Here is a 15,351-nt window from a genome sequence, read left to right on the forward strand (position 1 = left end):
TCAGAAGACCTTCGGTACGCCAGGTATTCGCACCTCCACCAGCGTTCCTCTCAACCAAGTGTCGAGATCGCTCAATCCTCGTCGAAGGTCATTCCATCTGCGTTTGACCCAGTCTTCCACAGTCCGCTCTTTGTAGCCCTTCCACCTCGCCCAGAGTATAAAAGCCAGGATCAGACCAGCGTCCAACATTATTTGTCGAACAATAATCCAAGACAGCCATTTTGCGAATGCCGAGATTCGATAAAATACCTTCCTCCGCCTAGTGGTTAACGAGGGTGAAAGTGATGACGACGATAGCAGGTGATTTGCTGACAACTGTTCGCGTAATGCAGCCACCTCATTTGAAAGATGCCGCAAGAGCTCTTGCATTCGAGTCCTCCATTCCGGCTCCGATACGGGTGTCTGCGTTGTGGGCAGAGGGCCAACGAGCGCGCCGCTGTCCGGATCTACCTCTTCGCCTTCGACAACATCATCACTCGCCCTTTGAGACACGGGCGATAGCACTCTTAGCTGATTAGATGCAGACTGCAATCGTGTAAGCCCCTCACTCCCTCTGCTACTCTGGCCAGGCGGTATACTGCCAAAGCTCTGGGTTTGTCCTAGGCCTGCTCGCTCGAGTCGTCTTGTAGGGGAGTCGACATCTTCGTCCTCTGAGCTACCGCTTTGGCTCTTTATTTGGTTCCAGACGAATTCCAGCTCCGCTACCAACTCGCGCGCTTCCTGTGTCCCACTGGCATATTCTTTCATGGTTTCTATCAAGGTGCTGATGTACCGTCGTTTGGCCTCTGTTCGCGACATGCCAGCGCAGCTATGCCATGCATCCCATTTTTCAATCTCTGCTTCGGCTTCGCGCATCCTTAGGTCTCGGGAGGCATACCGATGGACGTTATTCGACTTGGAGCTGTTGGGATCGGGAGAGACCGTGGGTAAAGTTGGTCGGGGAAGGATGGACTCGACATCTCCCTCCATCGACTGCTTGTATAAGCCATAGAGTCGTAAGCGAGCCGACGGCGGCGGCCGAGACGATCCTGTGCGCGGCAAACGGCGGACTGTCGCCAAAGCGTGTACGAAGACGCGGTCTAATAGGTAGAAAGATGATAAGTACAGCGGAAAGGTGTAGGAGTAGGAGTTCAAGCGTACCAACCGAGTCCGACATCGCGCCACTGCTGCCCGAAAAGATCTGTCGAGAGGTTCGCGAGATAGACTGCCCCTCTCGAAGAGTGGGATGAGTGTCAAATTGAAGGTGTCATGGATGGCCTCGTGCCGAGGGTCAACACGCGGACAAATTGATGGATCAAGTCTGCTTAGAATGCTCCCTGGAGAGATAGATCTGAAGAAGATAAGAAAAATAACGAAGATGCAGCCATGGATGAAGACAAATGAGAAAGATATGAATGCAATAGGTATATCAAGGGTGTTGTTGAGCCATGATGGTGAGTATGGATGGGATGGCATTTGACATCTGCGGCAAACTGCAAGTCGTTCCCGACACCGCAGGCCTTAAGTTAAACATTCCAGACGCCGTCCCCGGCCGTCCAAACCTCGGCCTTGGCAACAAGGGCATCTTTAGGCGCCTATTCTCCATTTTGTAGATATCCAGGGTATGTACGGTCCGTGCAGAGATACAGCTTTTGAGCATTACTTTTTGACATGTCGCCGACTACCTCCTTATGACTTGGTAGGCTTGTTGTGGTCGGGATCTGTTCGAACACCTGATCCTCCAGTCGTCTCCGAGTTGCCACTGATATCACTGCTTTCTTTTGCAGGTCCTCCAGGCTTCTCTGGCGAAGTGTAATCAGGTTGTCGATTTCTGCTTTGACCGCCAGGCACTTCTCCCTCAGCCGAGTACTTCTTCATCTCCTTGTAGCTGACTACGTCCAGAGCCTTCTCGTGCGACGCATGGATGTGAACTTTTGGCACTGCTGAATGCGCCAGGTCGCCTTTTTGCGCCGCATCAAATGCTTCCTTCCATCGACTGGCACACAAGCACCACCTCATGCCGTCCTTCACGCCCGCTTTTTCCAGAGTGTTTCCTCTTGAATTTGTGAAATCGAGGAATTCTTTGTTGACGGTCGCTCCGACGGAGTGGTTGCCCTTGTCATCGGAGCCGGTTCTACAGTAGCCGTCTTTGTAGTAGCCGACAGGGTAGTCTTTGGTGAGCATCGCAAGCTGGCCCCCGGCCACTGAAAGGTGTTAGTCGATCTGGCTGGACACAGATGCGCGGGCAAAGACTTACCGTTCTTGTTCTTCATCATCTCCTTGCTGGACTTCATGTTGGGTTGGCCTGCCATGGTGTCGAGAGTTGTCACTTTCAGGGTGAGATACTAACAATCTGGTCTGGCTTATTGAGAGACGAGCAATGAAAAGATCCAGGCACACAAAACTCAGCTCAGCTCTCGACTTTCGCTTCAGCCAGGGGAAATGCACCAAGGCCTAAAGGAAGCAAAATCCGGGGCCATTATGAATCATGACGTGTGGCTATATTGTTACATCATGTCAAACGTCTGTTTTCGGCTTCTTGTTCAGTCGTATGAAGGACCCGGTCGTGGAACGTCTCGTGAGGCCCGGAATATGGTACCCATTAACCTACTGTGAGCCTGCAATGCAGGTTACCACGCGTGCACCAGCAAGACCCAAATTCAGAGTCGGGCGTTAAACATGGAGGGAAGGAGAATTAACTTATGTTTGCGGGGAAGATCGAGATCAGTACCTACCTAACGTTAATTTGGGTACTCCGTAAGTGAGATCTCGACTCCGGGGCTGCTTGGCCAGATCTGCCATCAGCAACCTTCAATTATCTTTTTTTCTGAGGGTGCATGTTTTTATTACGCCCTCCTCACAAAGCGCCTCTTTGCAGCATCCTTCTGAATTAAACAGAGATTGCTGCTCTTGCTATCTCTCCGAAATCTCATCTGTCACGTTTTGGGCTTATGGGATGGCGAATACTGCAACAGCCCCAGCAAAACCAATCACCATCCAGGATCCGGCGTTACAGCTTAGAGGTGAGGCACCCATAATCGAGGGAAATGACGGTGAATGAAATTCTTTACTCAGGTTCATCATCTGGGAATAAGCAACAATAGCTTTCATGGATTCTCAACTGTGCTCCAGCATACCATTGAGAATGAACAAAAGCCCCCAATTGGGTTGCGCAATGCCTTCTCGGTGAAGTGTCCGAGGTTGTGGAAAGCAAAGCAGGGGGTTTTTCACCAGTCAAAGGACAAAGCTGCTTGACAGCGGCTGTTCTCTCCTCCCACTGACGCCAATCTCCATTAATTATCCACTCCTCCACTCTTCACAGAGTCATAACAATTTTTACTTTCTATATTGCCTCCTTCTCTGTCATACTCATGGTATCCTGGACAAGGTGTTTGTACGACTCGCCCTCCTGTCGTGCGTGTTGATGGTGATGCTGGACCAACATGGCCGTACAGAAAAGAAAGAGGCCACGGGTAGTAACACCTTAATTCCTACACCCGAGAGCAACACCGAGCTGGCTCAAAGTGTGCCCATCTCAGATGATCCAACCACGACAGCGAGTTCGGGCTCGTCTGGCACCGAAGAAATCCAGTACCGCTATCTGAGCTTCGAATCAAACATTCCTTTGACTCCAGTAATTCCACCAATTGTTCAACATGATATTCCCCAATGTCCAAACCTACGCAACTACGACGACCCATTCGCGTGGTCCAAGACCAGGAAAAACCTCATGACGTATCTATCCTGTGCAATCAATGTCACTGCTTCTTACTCCGCCGGCTCCTACACTTCACCAGCTTTCCAACTCACTAAGAAGTGGGGCGTGTCTGATGTCGCCTACAATGTTGGTATAACCACGTTCACTGCCGGGTTTGGATTCGCTCCTATGGTCCTGGCACCCTTCTCAGAAATCAATGGGCGAAGGCCGGTCTTCATTTCTACAGGAATTCTCTTTGTTGTGTGCCAGATATGCTGTGCATTGACCGAATCATACGGTGGGATGCTAGCTGCTCGATTCTTTTTGGGTGTTGGAGGCTCGACCTTTTCAACCATGGTAGGTGGTATCCTCGCGGACGTCTGGGTAACAGCAGACCGCAACACGCCTATGGTGTTGTTCACGGGAGCGACCATACTTGGCACTGGACTCGGTCCTTTGGTAAGCGGCTTTGTTGCACAGAATACATCATGGCGCTGGGTGTTTTGGATTCAAGCCATCACTAGCGGAATTTTGGTATCCATGGTGACGCTCCTCTTCAAAGAGACTCGGGGAACCGTCATCTTGAGCCGAAAAGCAAAACTCCTCAACAAGTGGTACGAGCAACTGGAAGCAGCGGGGGCTTTGGGAATGGAATTCGAGTCAGGAGATCCGGAGAAACCGGGCAAGAAGTCCTGCCGCATTCGTTGGAGAGTCCAAGCAGATGAAGAACGAGCATCCATTGGAAGAATGATTGCTGTTTCATTATATCGGCCAATCCACATGCTCTTCACGGAGCCTGTGGTTTTCTTTTTCAGTTTGTGGATTGCATTCTCTTGGGGTGTTCTGTATCTCCAATTTGGCGCGATTCCTCTGGTGTTCGAAACCAACCATGGCTTTACGCTGGAACAGACCGGTGCTGTCTTCAGTGCCGTCTGCGTGGGAGGCTTGATCTCGGTGGTGCTCAGCATCTACCAAGAGAAGTGGGCTTTCAAGCATTATCCCAAGATCAGTGGCAGCCCGGAAGGACGGCTTACATTTGCCTGCGTCGAGTCGACATTCATGCCAATCGGCTTGCTGTGGTTCGGGTTTACCTGCTACTCCTCCATTCCCTGGATTGTCCCTACTATAGCAATCGCAGTGGCGACGATGGGGATCTTCAGCATATACCTTTCGGTATTCAACTACACCGCTGATGTCTATCACATCTACGCCAGCTCGGCACTTGCTGCCTCGGGACTATGTCGAAACCTGCTTGGCGGTTTCTTCCCATTGATTACGAAACAAATGTTCCAAGGACTAGGTTTCCAGGCTGCCAGTGGTTTGGTTGGCGGCATTGGATGTGTGCTGACCTTGGTTCCCTGGGTGCTGTACTTCTATGGACCGAAGATAAGAGCTCGGAGTAAGATTGCTAGTACGTTCACTTGATCAACGCAATGTAAACTATCTTCGGGGCATAGTTCTAAAGCCTCATTCACGTCAGTTTTGTGGAATGAAACTCAATACCAATGAACGATAACAGCACATTCGACCGAAGAAATTGTTCGATCATCAGAATTTTGTGTAGGATGCAAGCAGTAGAAGATATCTGGGCATGCAAATCAACCCTCCAAAACCTGTGTAACGGTTCGCTCCACCTGGATCCTGCCATGCCACTTTTGCCATCAACTCCCACACTAGGCACAGAGAAGCAGCAGTAAAACATAGCTAATACATATTGGTCTTGTGACGCCTCAAGGAGATACACACAGCCCAAGGCGCCTCCTCAGTCTTTGGGCACATCCTCAGGACGTGTCATCTCTCATTTTGCCTGCTCAGGCAAATATGCACCACCAGCAATCACCAAATTCATATTCGTAAACTTGGTCGTGTAGACGGGACTCTGCTTTGTGAGGAAAGCGCTGATCTGATCACTCGTGACGACGGCGTCTTTCCCTCGCTTCTTGTGCACACCGGCAGCGCCAACACCTGGTGCTCCGCCCGCCGTACCGCTCGTCAAGTTGAGGTTCGATGACGGCGCACTCGTACCAGCACCACCAGCACTATTCGCGCCGTCGACTTTACCGACCGTCGCGCCCGTTCCGTCAGGTTTGGCAGCCGGTGTCGCTTCCTTCGCAGGGCCAGTCACATCCCAGGCGCGGACCGTACCATCTGCACCACCAGACACCAAAACCGTCGACTCAGCGCTCCAGCTGAGCGACCAGATGCCACCCTTGCCATGCCCACGCATCTTCTTAAGCAGCCTTCCTGGGCCGAGGTCCCACAGCAGAATCACACCAGTGTCATCGGCAGATGCGAGGATCTTACCATTGCGACTGCACGCCAGCGCGGTGATGGTCGACGTGTGGCCGGTGAACATTCGTACCGGATTGCCATTGTTCAACGCCCACATGCGCACCGTTTTGTCGCACGATGCGGTAAATACATAGCTCGAATTAGGATGCCAGGCGACCACATCGACGTCGTCATCATGACCAGCCAGTAAACGCACTTGCCGTATCCGGTCGCTCAGCCAGACTCGCGCGGTCTTGTCGTGGCCTGCACTCGCAAAGTAGTGGCCGAATGGACCCCAGGAGACGGACCATACAGGCCCGACGTGCCCTTTGTACACGACCACGCAGCTGAAGACATCGAGGTTCCACAGCCGAATTGTGCTGTCGGCGCTGCACGACAAAAGCCATTTCGTGCCTATATCAGCAGAGTCTGTGGTCGGTTTGTCCGATGATGGCGCAAAAGCGACCGAATACACAGGACCGGCATGCCCGATCAGGCGTTGGGAGTTTTGCTGCTGTCCGTTGACTGAGGGGCCGAGTGCACTGCCGTCCATGGTCCATAAGCGGATATAGGATTCTTGAAAGCCGGCGGCCACGAGTTTCTGGTCACCCGAGAAATCGAGACAGCATATGCTGTCGTGGGTGTTGTGGAAGGTGTACATGACGACGCTGAGGCCTGGGCCAATGCCGCCTGTTCGAGATTCGATCTTGAGTCGATCACGGTTTTCGCGGATCTTTTGCACTTCGAGTGCGACATCGCGGGCGGTGGATGGTGGAAAGGGTATTTCGGCGCGGCTGGGTCCTTCATCTTCGTCCTCTTGCTTGATGTTGACCTGTTCATGGGTCTGGACTAGACTTTGTTGGCCTGAGTGTGGCGGGACTTGGGCGTCAAGGTCCATCAATTCCGCGCGAACGTCCTCTTCAGCATCTTTCTCCATTGGGAGTTTGCCGAGTTTCAATGTCGCGAGATTGTTGCCTACACTGGGATCTGTGGAGGAGACGGCATTGCCCGGTCGATGTCCTGGGATACCCTCGTCCTCAGCTGGCATATCCTGACCCTCAGCGCCGCGCTGGATCACAGACGCAAAGCTGAAGCGGTCATCTGCGGCGCGTTCGACTTGCCGTAGATCGAGATTCTTCTCCACAATGTCGATGAATAACTTATATCCAACCTGTGGCAGACTCTCGAGGAATTGCATAAAGTAGATAAAGGCTGAGTTGCTGATGGATAGTCTGTACTTGTTGTCACGGTACAGTTTCGCGATTTTGTCCTCGCTGTGCTCGGGAAGTGTGATGTGTTCAATGCCTCGTAAATCATATTCGTGCTCCTTTTTGAAGTCTTCGGAAAACTTCTGATAGAAGCGCACTGCCTCCTTAGGGTAAAATCGCTTCACTAGATCCAGATAGGAGTAGACGAAGATCGGCCATAGCAATCTCTTGACTTCTGGCTTGTAGATGTCAAGTGCATCGTCGGTCCACGCTCTCAGACGCGTAAACATTTCGTAGTATCGAGGAGGACCCTGCGCGGCTGGTTTTATGTCGCCATCTTTGGGAATTTCTTGGTTCGCTGATTCTGCTCGTAATGTTGCCTCCGTTCTGTGGTAGCCTTTCTTTGCGAGATAGTCGATCACCTGTTTTCGCGTCAGCGGTCATGTCACACTCGAGCTCTTCCAAAACCAAAGCTACGCTGCAGACAGACTGAAAGAGCAATCTGTATTTGCTGCCTCAAAATCGCTCCAGACAAGCTTCTCAATAAACATTCCGCGGTAATTTGCACATCAAAACTCCTCCGCTCATCGTGGCTGATCCGAAAGCAAGAAGAATCCCAGCTTTGTGACTTGACTCAAACAGGTTTCACGCGCGTGACGACCCGAAAGAGGTGGTATGAAAAGGGAACGACTCACTATTTGATTGAGATTCTGCTGGGACATACCACCAGCACCACTGGTACCTGAGGCCGCTGCAGGGGCTGGTGGCGGTCCAGGCACAGATCCACCACCCACTCCGTTTACCATCGCTGTAGAAGTCGGTGTCGCCAGCGGTCCATTTGGCCCTGTACTGGCGCTCCGCGGCGCTGGGCTGGGCGCGCTCTGCCCCGACATGGTTATTGTGCGCTCATGCACTGATTGTGTTGACCGTGCAGGTGACCGGAAACTTGGTTGATACGATATTCGTCTCGATGATCGGACATAGAGCGGTATAGAGGGTGAGAGATGTCGTGATGCTAGAAGTAAGGATATAATGAAGTGTTCAGTCTTCAACAAGAGATCGAGCGCGGAAGAAGCGCCAAGAACAGATATCCCGCCATGCCGCTTTAGCACACATCTTCGGCAAACATTCCAAGAAGCAACACCTCAGCTGCAACTTCATTGTTTTCGATGGAAGTGCACCTGTCGCAAGAGGATTCTGTGATTCTACTGCAATGAATGGGTGGTTGGAATGACTGCGCCTCGCCCCAGATATGAGTATGGACGTCGACTTGTCTGAGACGCCTCCTGCGACGCGATCATCCAACTTGACGGCGTCCGATCGCATTGCGGAGCTGAATGAGATCGATCATTCTATCGCTACTTTACTCTCTGCCGCTTCTGATGCCATCGGTATCCTGTCAAACCAATCTGTCTCACAAACGCAAGGGCAATCCCTTAAAAGCCCCCCGGCGGCTCGTGATGCATTTGCTAAGGCCACCGAGACCTATTTCTCCACATTATCTTCGATCGAAGTTCGATTGCGCCGACAAGTCTACGCCTTAGAAGAGGCCAATCTTATCAAACCTGGAGATGAGCGCGACACTAGAAGAGGACGAGCTTTGGGCGGCGACAGCGGCATCTCAAGAGTTGGTGGTGGTCCTCTGGACCCTAGCTGGCTGAATGCTCGAGCAAGTGATAAGGTAGGGGCTGGTATGAAGCGTGAGCTTTTGGCGCGAGCGCGAGCATTCGTTGAACGTGAAGAACATGGCGCGCCGCCCGGACATCTGGAGACTCGAGGGGTTGAACCGGACAAGGGATATACAAACGATGATGACGAAGATATGGGTTGAAGCATGTCATTCTACGACTGATGGCTATCACGCTGTGATCGAACGTGGTACACAACAACCGCTCATGGCTAGAAAAGCGATGCTCGACGGTGTCACGAGCTCCAGGAGGAGGCAGCCCATCACTGCGAAGGGAAGATGATGTCTAACGACACGGGCAAGCACCAAATTGCTTCAATCTTATGGCCTCACGGCCAACTGCATACCCGATGTATGCGAAGAGCATTTGTTCGTGTCTTCACCAGAGCGTGCAATAAAGTCGTCGACGTCTTACACAAGGAGCAGATGCATTATCAAGACTGGGACTATTTGATGTCGTCCTGGCTCCCTCCCGGAATGCATTGGACGGAAGCGCAATAGCCAGCGTGAATTAACACGCTGATAGCGTGAAGACGGTCCTCGAAAGGCAGGAACCATTGTTTCTGGACACTAGCACATAGTCCACATTGGCACATACCCTCGCGAGCAGCTTCCTCATGCCTCAGTGAGTTGAAGCTGCAAATTATTGGCAGTTGATGAGATGCGCTGTCACTACTCGATGCTCTTTTCTTCGGGTCACTGCCCGCTCCTTCTTGTAGTCGTATGCTCTTGTTAAGTTTAACCAAGAGTGAGGTGCAGCCACGCCCAATAAGGACGCGGCTTGGCATCGATCTCGAGGACCGACCCTGGGCAAGCGCCTCCAACATCGCTTTCCTCTGTCTCTCTCTCTCTCTTTCTCTGTTGTCCTTCCACTTTTCATTTGGCATTTCTGATCGTTGATGGGTTCCCGACACATATACTGAGGGCTCGCGTGGTACTTATGTGCATGATTTGATGGAGGATCGGCATGAATTATTGATCAACTCTCCTTTGTTCGTGTCCCGCGTCGTTGTGTTCTGATGGCCTCCGATCCACCAAATCAGGAACATTTACAACCACAACATTTATTCGTCAGAACCGATGAGGTTGATTCAGGCACCACAATATTATCACCAAGCAGAGAAGTGCCCTTAAGCGCTCTGAGTCCCGCCGATGGCGCCCCTTCAGGTACACGACCCAACGCTCCACCTCGGCCAGGTCTAAAGCGTGAGGGCACAGCACCAGCACCGCCTCCGCCGCCACCTTCGCAACCACCTCCAGCACCTCCACCGCAGCCTGATCCCACCGACTCCTTGAGTTTGCCTCAACTTAGGCAGTTAGTAGGACAATTCCCCAAAGCCGAACAGAGAGCCTATGCTTTTCAGTACAAGGATGCCGAAGACTTTGAGCCCGAGATCGACGAGTGGTTCCACTACACGGAAATCGAACAAGACCGAGACTACCTGCTAGCAGCACGCGAAGCTTTTGAGCAAAGGTGGAAACTGTTCTGTCAGCAACAGAACAGGTCCGAAGAAACGACCTGGATCAATCTGCCTCGTGATCAACAGCAGCAATTTCTGTCAGAGTTGAGGGTCCAACTTGCCGACAAAGACTATAGCTCCAGGGAAGAAGCTCTATCTTGCGTGTTTTACATCTTGACTGGTGTATGGAGTGTGACATCTGGCCTGGAATCAAGAGATGTCGCTGGAGATGGTGGACACGAATCGTTACCAGAAAATGACCATTTCAACGCTGTTCAAGTGCAGTGGATGCATAAAGGAGCAGATGCAGTCCAGCAGAGTCACATCATCACACAACTGTATGCGTGCCTTATTCAAGCCGCAAAAGCTCCCGACGATCCTCGTCCTTCACAAAACCTCGATGGCGAAGAAGTAAATGAAGGTGCTTTCGGTGAGAAGGGATACCAGGAAATCAGTCTATGCCTGTCGGCTTTCTATATCCTGATTGAGTCCGCCAGAGTCAGGATTGGAACTCCGGCGGGAAAAGCCTTACGGGATGCCATTGTCGCGCTGCAGCCTAACTTTCTAGTCTTTCTTGTCAGCATGATTTCACGATTACGATGGGACGAATCATACAATATACCCCTTATGCATGCATTGCAATTGTTTTGGAAGACATTATTGGTGGTGTTCGGCGATTTGCCGGGCTACCTGGACAAGATCAAAGGGGTCCTTCAACCTCGAGTGGACCCATTCTCGTCGGAGGCCTCTCGCCCAGTCCTTACCGCCTCACCTTTGGATTACCACCTGTTCAGACAAGAGATTACTTCGAAGTATCCCGCTTACAACCCGCCCTTACCCCTAATCCCATTGGAGATTGAACAGAAGACAATGCTACCTCCGCTACCAAGTCAGCCACGACAAGACAGCTTTCCCGCAGGTCCAGGTCCAAGTGGTTCAGCACCCAGAGGATCAATCTTTCATCAGCCTGTTCATATTGCCACCCCGGCACCCTCTCCACCACCCTCACCAATCGGTCCGGGCGGAAAAGCTGCTAAGAAACAGAATTACCAGACGAACCAAAACTTCCCCTTCCTTTATCCACCGCTTGACAGCTCGAGCAACACCATAGGTGGTAAAGGCTCCTCGGAAATTCAGGACCTGATGGTGGGAAAGAGATGGGAAGGCAGTGACGTTCCGCTGTCAATTATCGAAGCAGGAGAACTCTTTGCCAGTCGTATGAGAATGACAAGAGCAATGCGCCAGCTTTGGAAGGAACGAGATCTGTTCATGAAGTTTGAGAGAGGCTGGGGCGCTGATGAGAGCGGAAGTAGCGAGGCTAAAGGGGATGACGAGCTCGACAGTCTTGACGCCGAGCTTCGGTCTCGCATGTATGCCGTCGACGAGTTCTTCCGACAAGCTCTACCAGACCTGCAATCATTGATCATCGTAATGATGAAAGTCATGCTCACCAATGTGCAAGACATTGCCGTACGCAACGGTGGTCTTCAAGAGGCGACACAAACTGGGGGCCTCAACCGGACAAAATCAAACTCTAACATTGCTCAGAATCCGGCGCTCCCCATACCACCACCCCCACCACGTCCGGCTGAGATGGCACTCGAAGATCTGGATAATGTCCGATCCCGGGAGATCAGCCAGAAAGCTGTGTCAGGAGCAATATTTCTGTTGCTCAAATGGCTCAAAGTATCTCATGTGTTGAAGTTTGAGTACCTGACACAACTCCTGCTTGACTCGAACTACATACAATTAACGCTCAAATACTTTGCGCATCAGAACCTGGAAGATCTGGTTGCGTTCAAATATGATCGGGATGATCTAAGCATGTGGCATTACTGTCTTGTTCACTCCGACCATCCACCCCTGTCGCCAACAAGCCCGGACGAGAGATCGGAAACTTCGAGCGTTGATGAAGCCGTACCACCACCTATATCGCGACAAAGGCGGTCTCCAAGTACTAAACTCGACGATCAGACCTCTTCTGAGCAGGGCTCCGCCCAACAGGGATCAGACGGCCAGGCAAGACCATCTGTCGACGAGCTCGGTAACCCACTTGGACCGCTCCCTGCAGAACCTATCACGACATTCTCGTTCCGACAGTTCCAGACAGCTATCCACCTCCTTCGCGCGCTTCAGAAAGTCACACGTGGTAAATCTCACCGCATTTTGTTTCTGGTACAGTTCAAGTCATCTCAGATCCTACGACGAGTTCTCCGCGTCCCAGATCCCACCTTGCGCCTTTACGTGTTGAAGCTCTTCAAATCTCAGGTCCCGTACTGCGGCCGTAAATGGCGACAAAGCAACATGCGTGTCATCACGGCCATCTACTTGCACTGCCGACCGGAATTGAGAGATGAGTGGCTGGCTGGTATGCATGATGCTAATGTCGAGGGTGAGGTCGACGAGGCGGTCCCACTGGAATGGGCCCTCCGCGGTCTCACGTTCTGGTGGCAGAAACGCATGTACCCTGGAGTCATGCGAAGAGTGAAACGTGGCGGAAAGGCGAAGGGCAAGCACTCATCACTGGCATCGGCACTTGAGAAGCTGGCTGCTACCGAGGGAATGACCGAGGGGTCACATGGCAAAGAAGTCGACCTGGAAAACATCGACATCCAAATTCCTGATGAGACATTTGAGAACATAGGGGACGACGAAGAAGAGGATGAAGGCGGTCAAGAAATCGACGACGATGAGCGCGACTTTTTCCGGCGAGAACTCGATGCTATTGGCTGGGGCCTTGCCGGCGTCCGGCTGAGTGAAGGCGAGGAGGTTGCCTTTGGTGAGGAAGCAATTGGCCTTAATGGAGCAGGAGCAGGAGTGTACTCGGGCGTTAATGGCGCGACTGGGACCGGTATGGACACTTCGATGTCTTACGGTTCTATGGCAGGCGGAGGGCCTAATACCGGGACCCCGCAGACACCTGTTGCGCAGCCACAATGGATCACGGCGAACGCAGCGAGTCTGGAGAATTGGCAGAACAGTTAGGGGCTGTTAGAGGCGGTCCGTGATGCGGGTGCTCTCGATGAGCAGGCGGAAGAAGCCGAAGCGGAAGACGTCGAGGATGCTTCGTTGTGGGCTGTGCCTCCACCTAGGGTCAATCTGGATCGGTGGGAGCCGGGAGACCACGAGGACACTTTGGAACGGGACACAGGGAGAACCATGGGGCGGGATAACAGCACAAGACGAAACAGGAGCTGGCGCTGAAGACAATGGACACTCGAGTCTGGTCGTCCTATTATGCGGTATTCTGCACCGTTACGAGGACGAAAACGTATTGGCAGCTCCTGCATAGATCAGAGCACAGCGTTAAAATAAGCATCAAATAATCAATTGCATGCTTGAAGCAGTGTCTAGGTCAATCCCGCCCATAGATCTGATAATCCAATTGCTTCCTCTGTCGTAGCATTTTGGCGCCATGTATCCCTGAACGCCAAAAAATCGCCATGCCTTCGTCATAAGAAGGTGGCTATATCGCTTTTACAAATCCCAAGTATGCGCATCAAACGTCTCGTCTCTGGGGTCGTATCTACAGCTTTGACGAAGGCTGTTTTCTCTTGCCGCCGCCGACGCCAGTGACTTCGGCGCCCGAGAGGATGAAGTCGGGATACTCAAAGTCACCACCGGGCGAGCCAGAGCTTGTATGCCACGAGCCGCCATCCACAACCAGTTTGTCACCAGTCACATAGTTGGCGGCATCACTGAACAAGTACACTGTCGCATCGGCGATTTCTTTGACCAAGCCCCATCTACCCACGGGAATCTTCTTGCCAGGCGAGTCGCCTGAGAAGTGTTTCTTGGACAACCGGTCCATGCCTTCTGTGCCGGCGATGGGGCCAGGGGCGATGATGTTGGACGTCAGGCCCAGGGGTCCATACTCGATAGCGACGTTTGCGGAGAGTGCGTCGATGCCGGCTTTGGCGACGGCCACGTGCGTCTGCATGGGGAGGCCGGTATAATGGATCGTGGCGGAGACGTAGATGATGCGACCTCCTGGTCCCGCGGATGCTGATTTGGGCAGCGTTGACGTCGAGTTGTGTTTCTTCGCTGAGGCCACGAGGTGTGGGAGTGCCACTTTGGTCACGTTGTAGGAGCCCATCACGTCGATGTCCATTACTGTCTTGAAGGCGTTGGGGGAGAGTTGGGCGATGGGAGCGAGGAAGTTGCCTGCGGCGCCGGCACTTTGTATCATGTTAGCATGTGCATTTCCGTGTGTTGAGGGTGGGTTTTTGTTTTGCCATACATGAGGAAATCGATGCCGCCTAGTTCACTGACGCAGGTGTCTATTGACTTCTGTAGGCTCTCGACGCTGCGCACGTCCACGCCGCCGATGCCCAGGACTTTACTGCCGGTTCGGGCGGTTGCGATGTCCTTGGCTACACGCTCCGTCTTTTCGGTGTTGCGGCCTACGATGCAGGCGTCGGCGCCTAGGTGGACGAGGGCGCGGACCTGGCCGGAGCAGATGCTGCCGTTGCCGCCGGTGCAGAAGACGACCTTGCCGGCGAAGAGGTTGTCTTTCCAGACGCTTGAGAGGTATTCGGGCATTTTGGCTCCGGAGGAGATGGGGGACAAGGCCGCGGCGTAGGATGACAAGCAGGAATTGGACAATGGAATTGAGCAGGCCAGGTTGTAGAAGTAGACAGACTGGGGGAGGAGGCTGAAGTCTTATATTTGAAGGTGCATCAGCAACGGCCGTAAAGCATTGAAGAGGTCAGATACGAGCCCGGTTCTATGATGGAAGCGGCTCCGTGATGTTGAGGACGTTGCAAATACCGAGGTTGCCGGTTAAACTTCGTGTTTAGTATTTCGGTGAGCGAGACGCGTCTCGTTACATCTGACCGCGTATTGCAATGTACAGTATTTTCATTTGTTGAAGTCCTATGACGAGCTTTTGACAGTTCACGTGGAGGTGGATGATCTCGTATTGAGTGCATCCTCATTGTTCATGGGAAGTTGGAATGCCTTTGAAACGATGAGGACTTCCCACGAAAGGGGGATAAGACACTCTCAGCTCGATTGATATGACTACCGGTTCTACCTCCAGGTGCCCGA

At 52.4% G+C, this 15,351-nt stretch overlaps 7 protein-coding genes across 7 annotated transcripts; 3 read left to right on the forward strand and 4 right to left on the reverse strand.

Annotated features, from left to right (window-relative positions):
• EDD37DRAFT_654696 (acyl CoA binding protein-domain-containing protein) lies at positions 1-1,156 on the reverse strand (the record flags this gene model as incomplete). The annotated part of the gene is made up of 2 exons (XM_062818708.1): positions 1-1,079; positions 1,141-1,156. 2 exons carry the CDS (start codon positions 1,154-1,156, stop codon positions 1-3), a joined length of 1,095 nt encoding a protein of 364 aa, XP_062665401.1.
• Positions 1,157-1,630: 474 nt separating this feature from the next.
• EDD37DRAFT_208477 (uncharacterized protein) lies at positions 1,631-2,758 on the reverse strand. The gene is made up of 2 exons (XM_062810273.1): positions 2,237-2,758; positions 1,631-2,183 (listed from the first exon to the last, which is right to left on the reverse strand). The coding sequence occupies exons 1-2, from the start codon at positions 2,289-2,291 to the stop codon at positions 1,669-1,671; spliced, it is 570 nt and encodes a 189-aa protein (XP_062665402.1). The 5' UTR covers positions 2,292-2,758; the 3' UTR covers positions 1,631-1,668.
• Positions 2,759-3,162: 404 nt separating this feature from the next.
• Positions 3,163-5,288, forward strand: EDD37DRAFT_208488 (MFS transporter). Its single transcript, XM_062810274.1, has one exon. It carries the CDS (start codon positions 3,404-3,406, stop codon positions 5,099-5,101), a length of 1,698 nt encoding a protein of 565 aa, XP_062665403.1. The 5' UTR covers positions 3,163-3,403; the 3' UTR covers positions 5,102-5,288.
• EDD37DRAFT_208625 (transcription initiation factor TFIID subunit) lies at positions 5,277-8,182 on the reverse strand. Its single transcript, XM_062810275.1, has 2 exons — positions 7,851-8,182; positions 5,277-7,577 (listed from the first exon to the last, which is right to left on the reverse strand). The coding sequence occupies exons 1-2, from the start codon at positions 8,046-8,048 to the stop codon at positions 5,475-5,477; spliced, it is 2,301 nt and encodes a 766-aa protein (XP_062665404.1). The 5' UTR covers positions 8,049-8,182; the 3' UTR covers positions 5,277-5,474.
• A 141-nt stretch (positions 8,183-8,323) lies between these two features.
• On the forward strand, positions 8,324-9,137 carry EDD37DRAFT_208692 (mediator complex protein-domain-containing protein). Its single transcript, XM_062810277.1, has one exon. It carries the CDS (start codon positions 8,408-8,410, stop codon positions 8,984-8,986), a length of 579 nt encoding a protein of 192 aa, XP_062665405.1. The 5' UTR covers positions 8,324-8,407; the 3' UTR covers positions 8,987-9,137.
• A 563-nt stretch (positions 9,138-9,700) lies between these two features.
• On the forward strand, positions 9,701-13,623 carry EDD37DRAFT_643278 (uncharacterized protein). Its single transcript, XM_062817418.1, has one exon. It carries the CDS (start codon positions 9,862-9,864, stop codon positions 13,285-13,287), a length of 3,426 nt encoding a protein of 1,141 aa, XP_062665406.1. The 5' UTR covers positions 9,701-9,861; the 3' UTR covers positions 13,288-13,623.
• On the reverse strand, positions 13,624-15,053 carry EDD37DRAFT_688986 (2,4-dienoyl-CoA reductase, variant). The gene is made up of 2 exons (XM_062819967.1): positions 14,543-15,053; positions 13,624-14,480 (listed from the first exon to the last, which is right to left on the reverse strand). The coding sequence occupies exons 1-2, from the start codon at positions 14,842-14,844 to the stop codon at positions 13,829-13,831; spliced, it is 954 nt and encodes a 317-aa protein (XP_062665407.1). The 5' UTR covers positions 14,845-15,053; the 3' UTR covers positions 13,624-13,828.
• Positions 15,054-15,351: the final 298 nt, after the last annotated feature.

Source organism: Exophiala viscosa (assembly GCF_022695815.1).
Source record: "Exophiala viscosa unplaced genomic scaffold EDD37scaffold_17, whole genome shotgun sequence".
Taxonomy (NCBI): Eukaryota; Fungi; Ascomycota; class Eurotiomycetes; order Chaetothyriales; family Herpotrichiellaceae; genus Exophiala; species Exophiala viscosa.

Excerpts from the sequence above, each read along its gene's own strand:
- EDD37DRAFT_208477 (XM_062810273.1), bottom strand. The coding sequence starts at position 2,291 with ATGGCAGGCCAACCCAACATGAAGTCCAGCAAGGAGATGATGAAGAAC. Across the intron at positions 2,184-2,236 it reads GATGATGAAGAACAAGAACG|TGGCCGGGGGCCAGCTTGCG; the intron begins GTAAGTCTTTGC and ends AACACCTTTCAG.
- EDD37DRAFT_208488 (XM_062810274.1), top strand. The coding sequence starts at position 3,404 with ATGGTGATGCTGGACCAACATGGCCGTACAGAAAAGAAAGAGGCCACG.
- EDD37DRAFT_208625 (XM_062810275.1), bottom strand. The coding sequence starts at position 8,048 with ATGTCGGGGCAGAGCGCGCCCAGCCCAGCGCCGCGGAGCGCCAGTACA. Across the intron at positions 7,578-7,850 it reads AGCAGAATCTCAATCAAATA|GTGATCGACTATCTCGCAAA; the intron begins GTGAGTCGTTCC and ends ACGCGAAAACAG.
- EDD37DRAFT_208692 (XM_062810277.1), top strand. The coding sequence starts at position 8,408 with ATGAGTATGGACGTCGACTTGTCTGAGACGCCTCCTGCGACGCGATCA.
- EDD37DRAFT_643278 (XM_062817418.1), top strand. The coding sequence starts at position 9,862 with ATGGCCTCCGATCCACCAAATCAGGAACATTTACAACCACAACATTTA.
- EDD37DRAFT_688986 (XM_062819967.1), bottom strand. The coding sequence starts at position 14,844 with ATGCCCGAATACCTCTCAAGCGTCTGGAAAGACAACCTCTTCGCCGGC. Across the intron at positions 14,481-14,542 it reads GGCGGCATCGATTTCCTCAT|TGCCGGCGCCGCAGGCAACT; the intron begins GTATGGCAAAAC and ends CATGATACAAAG.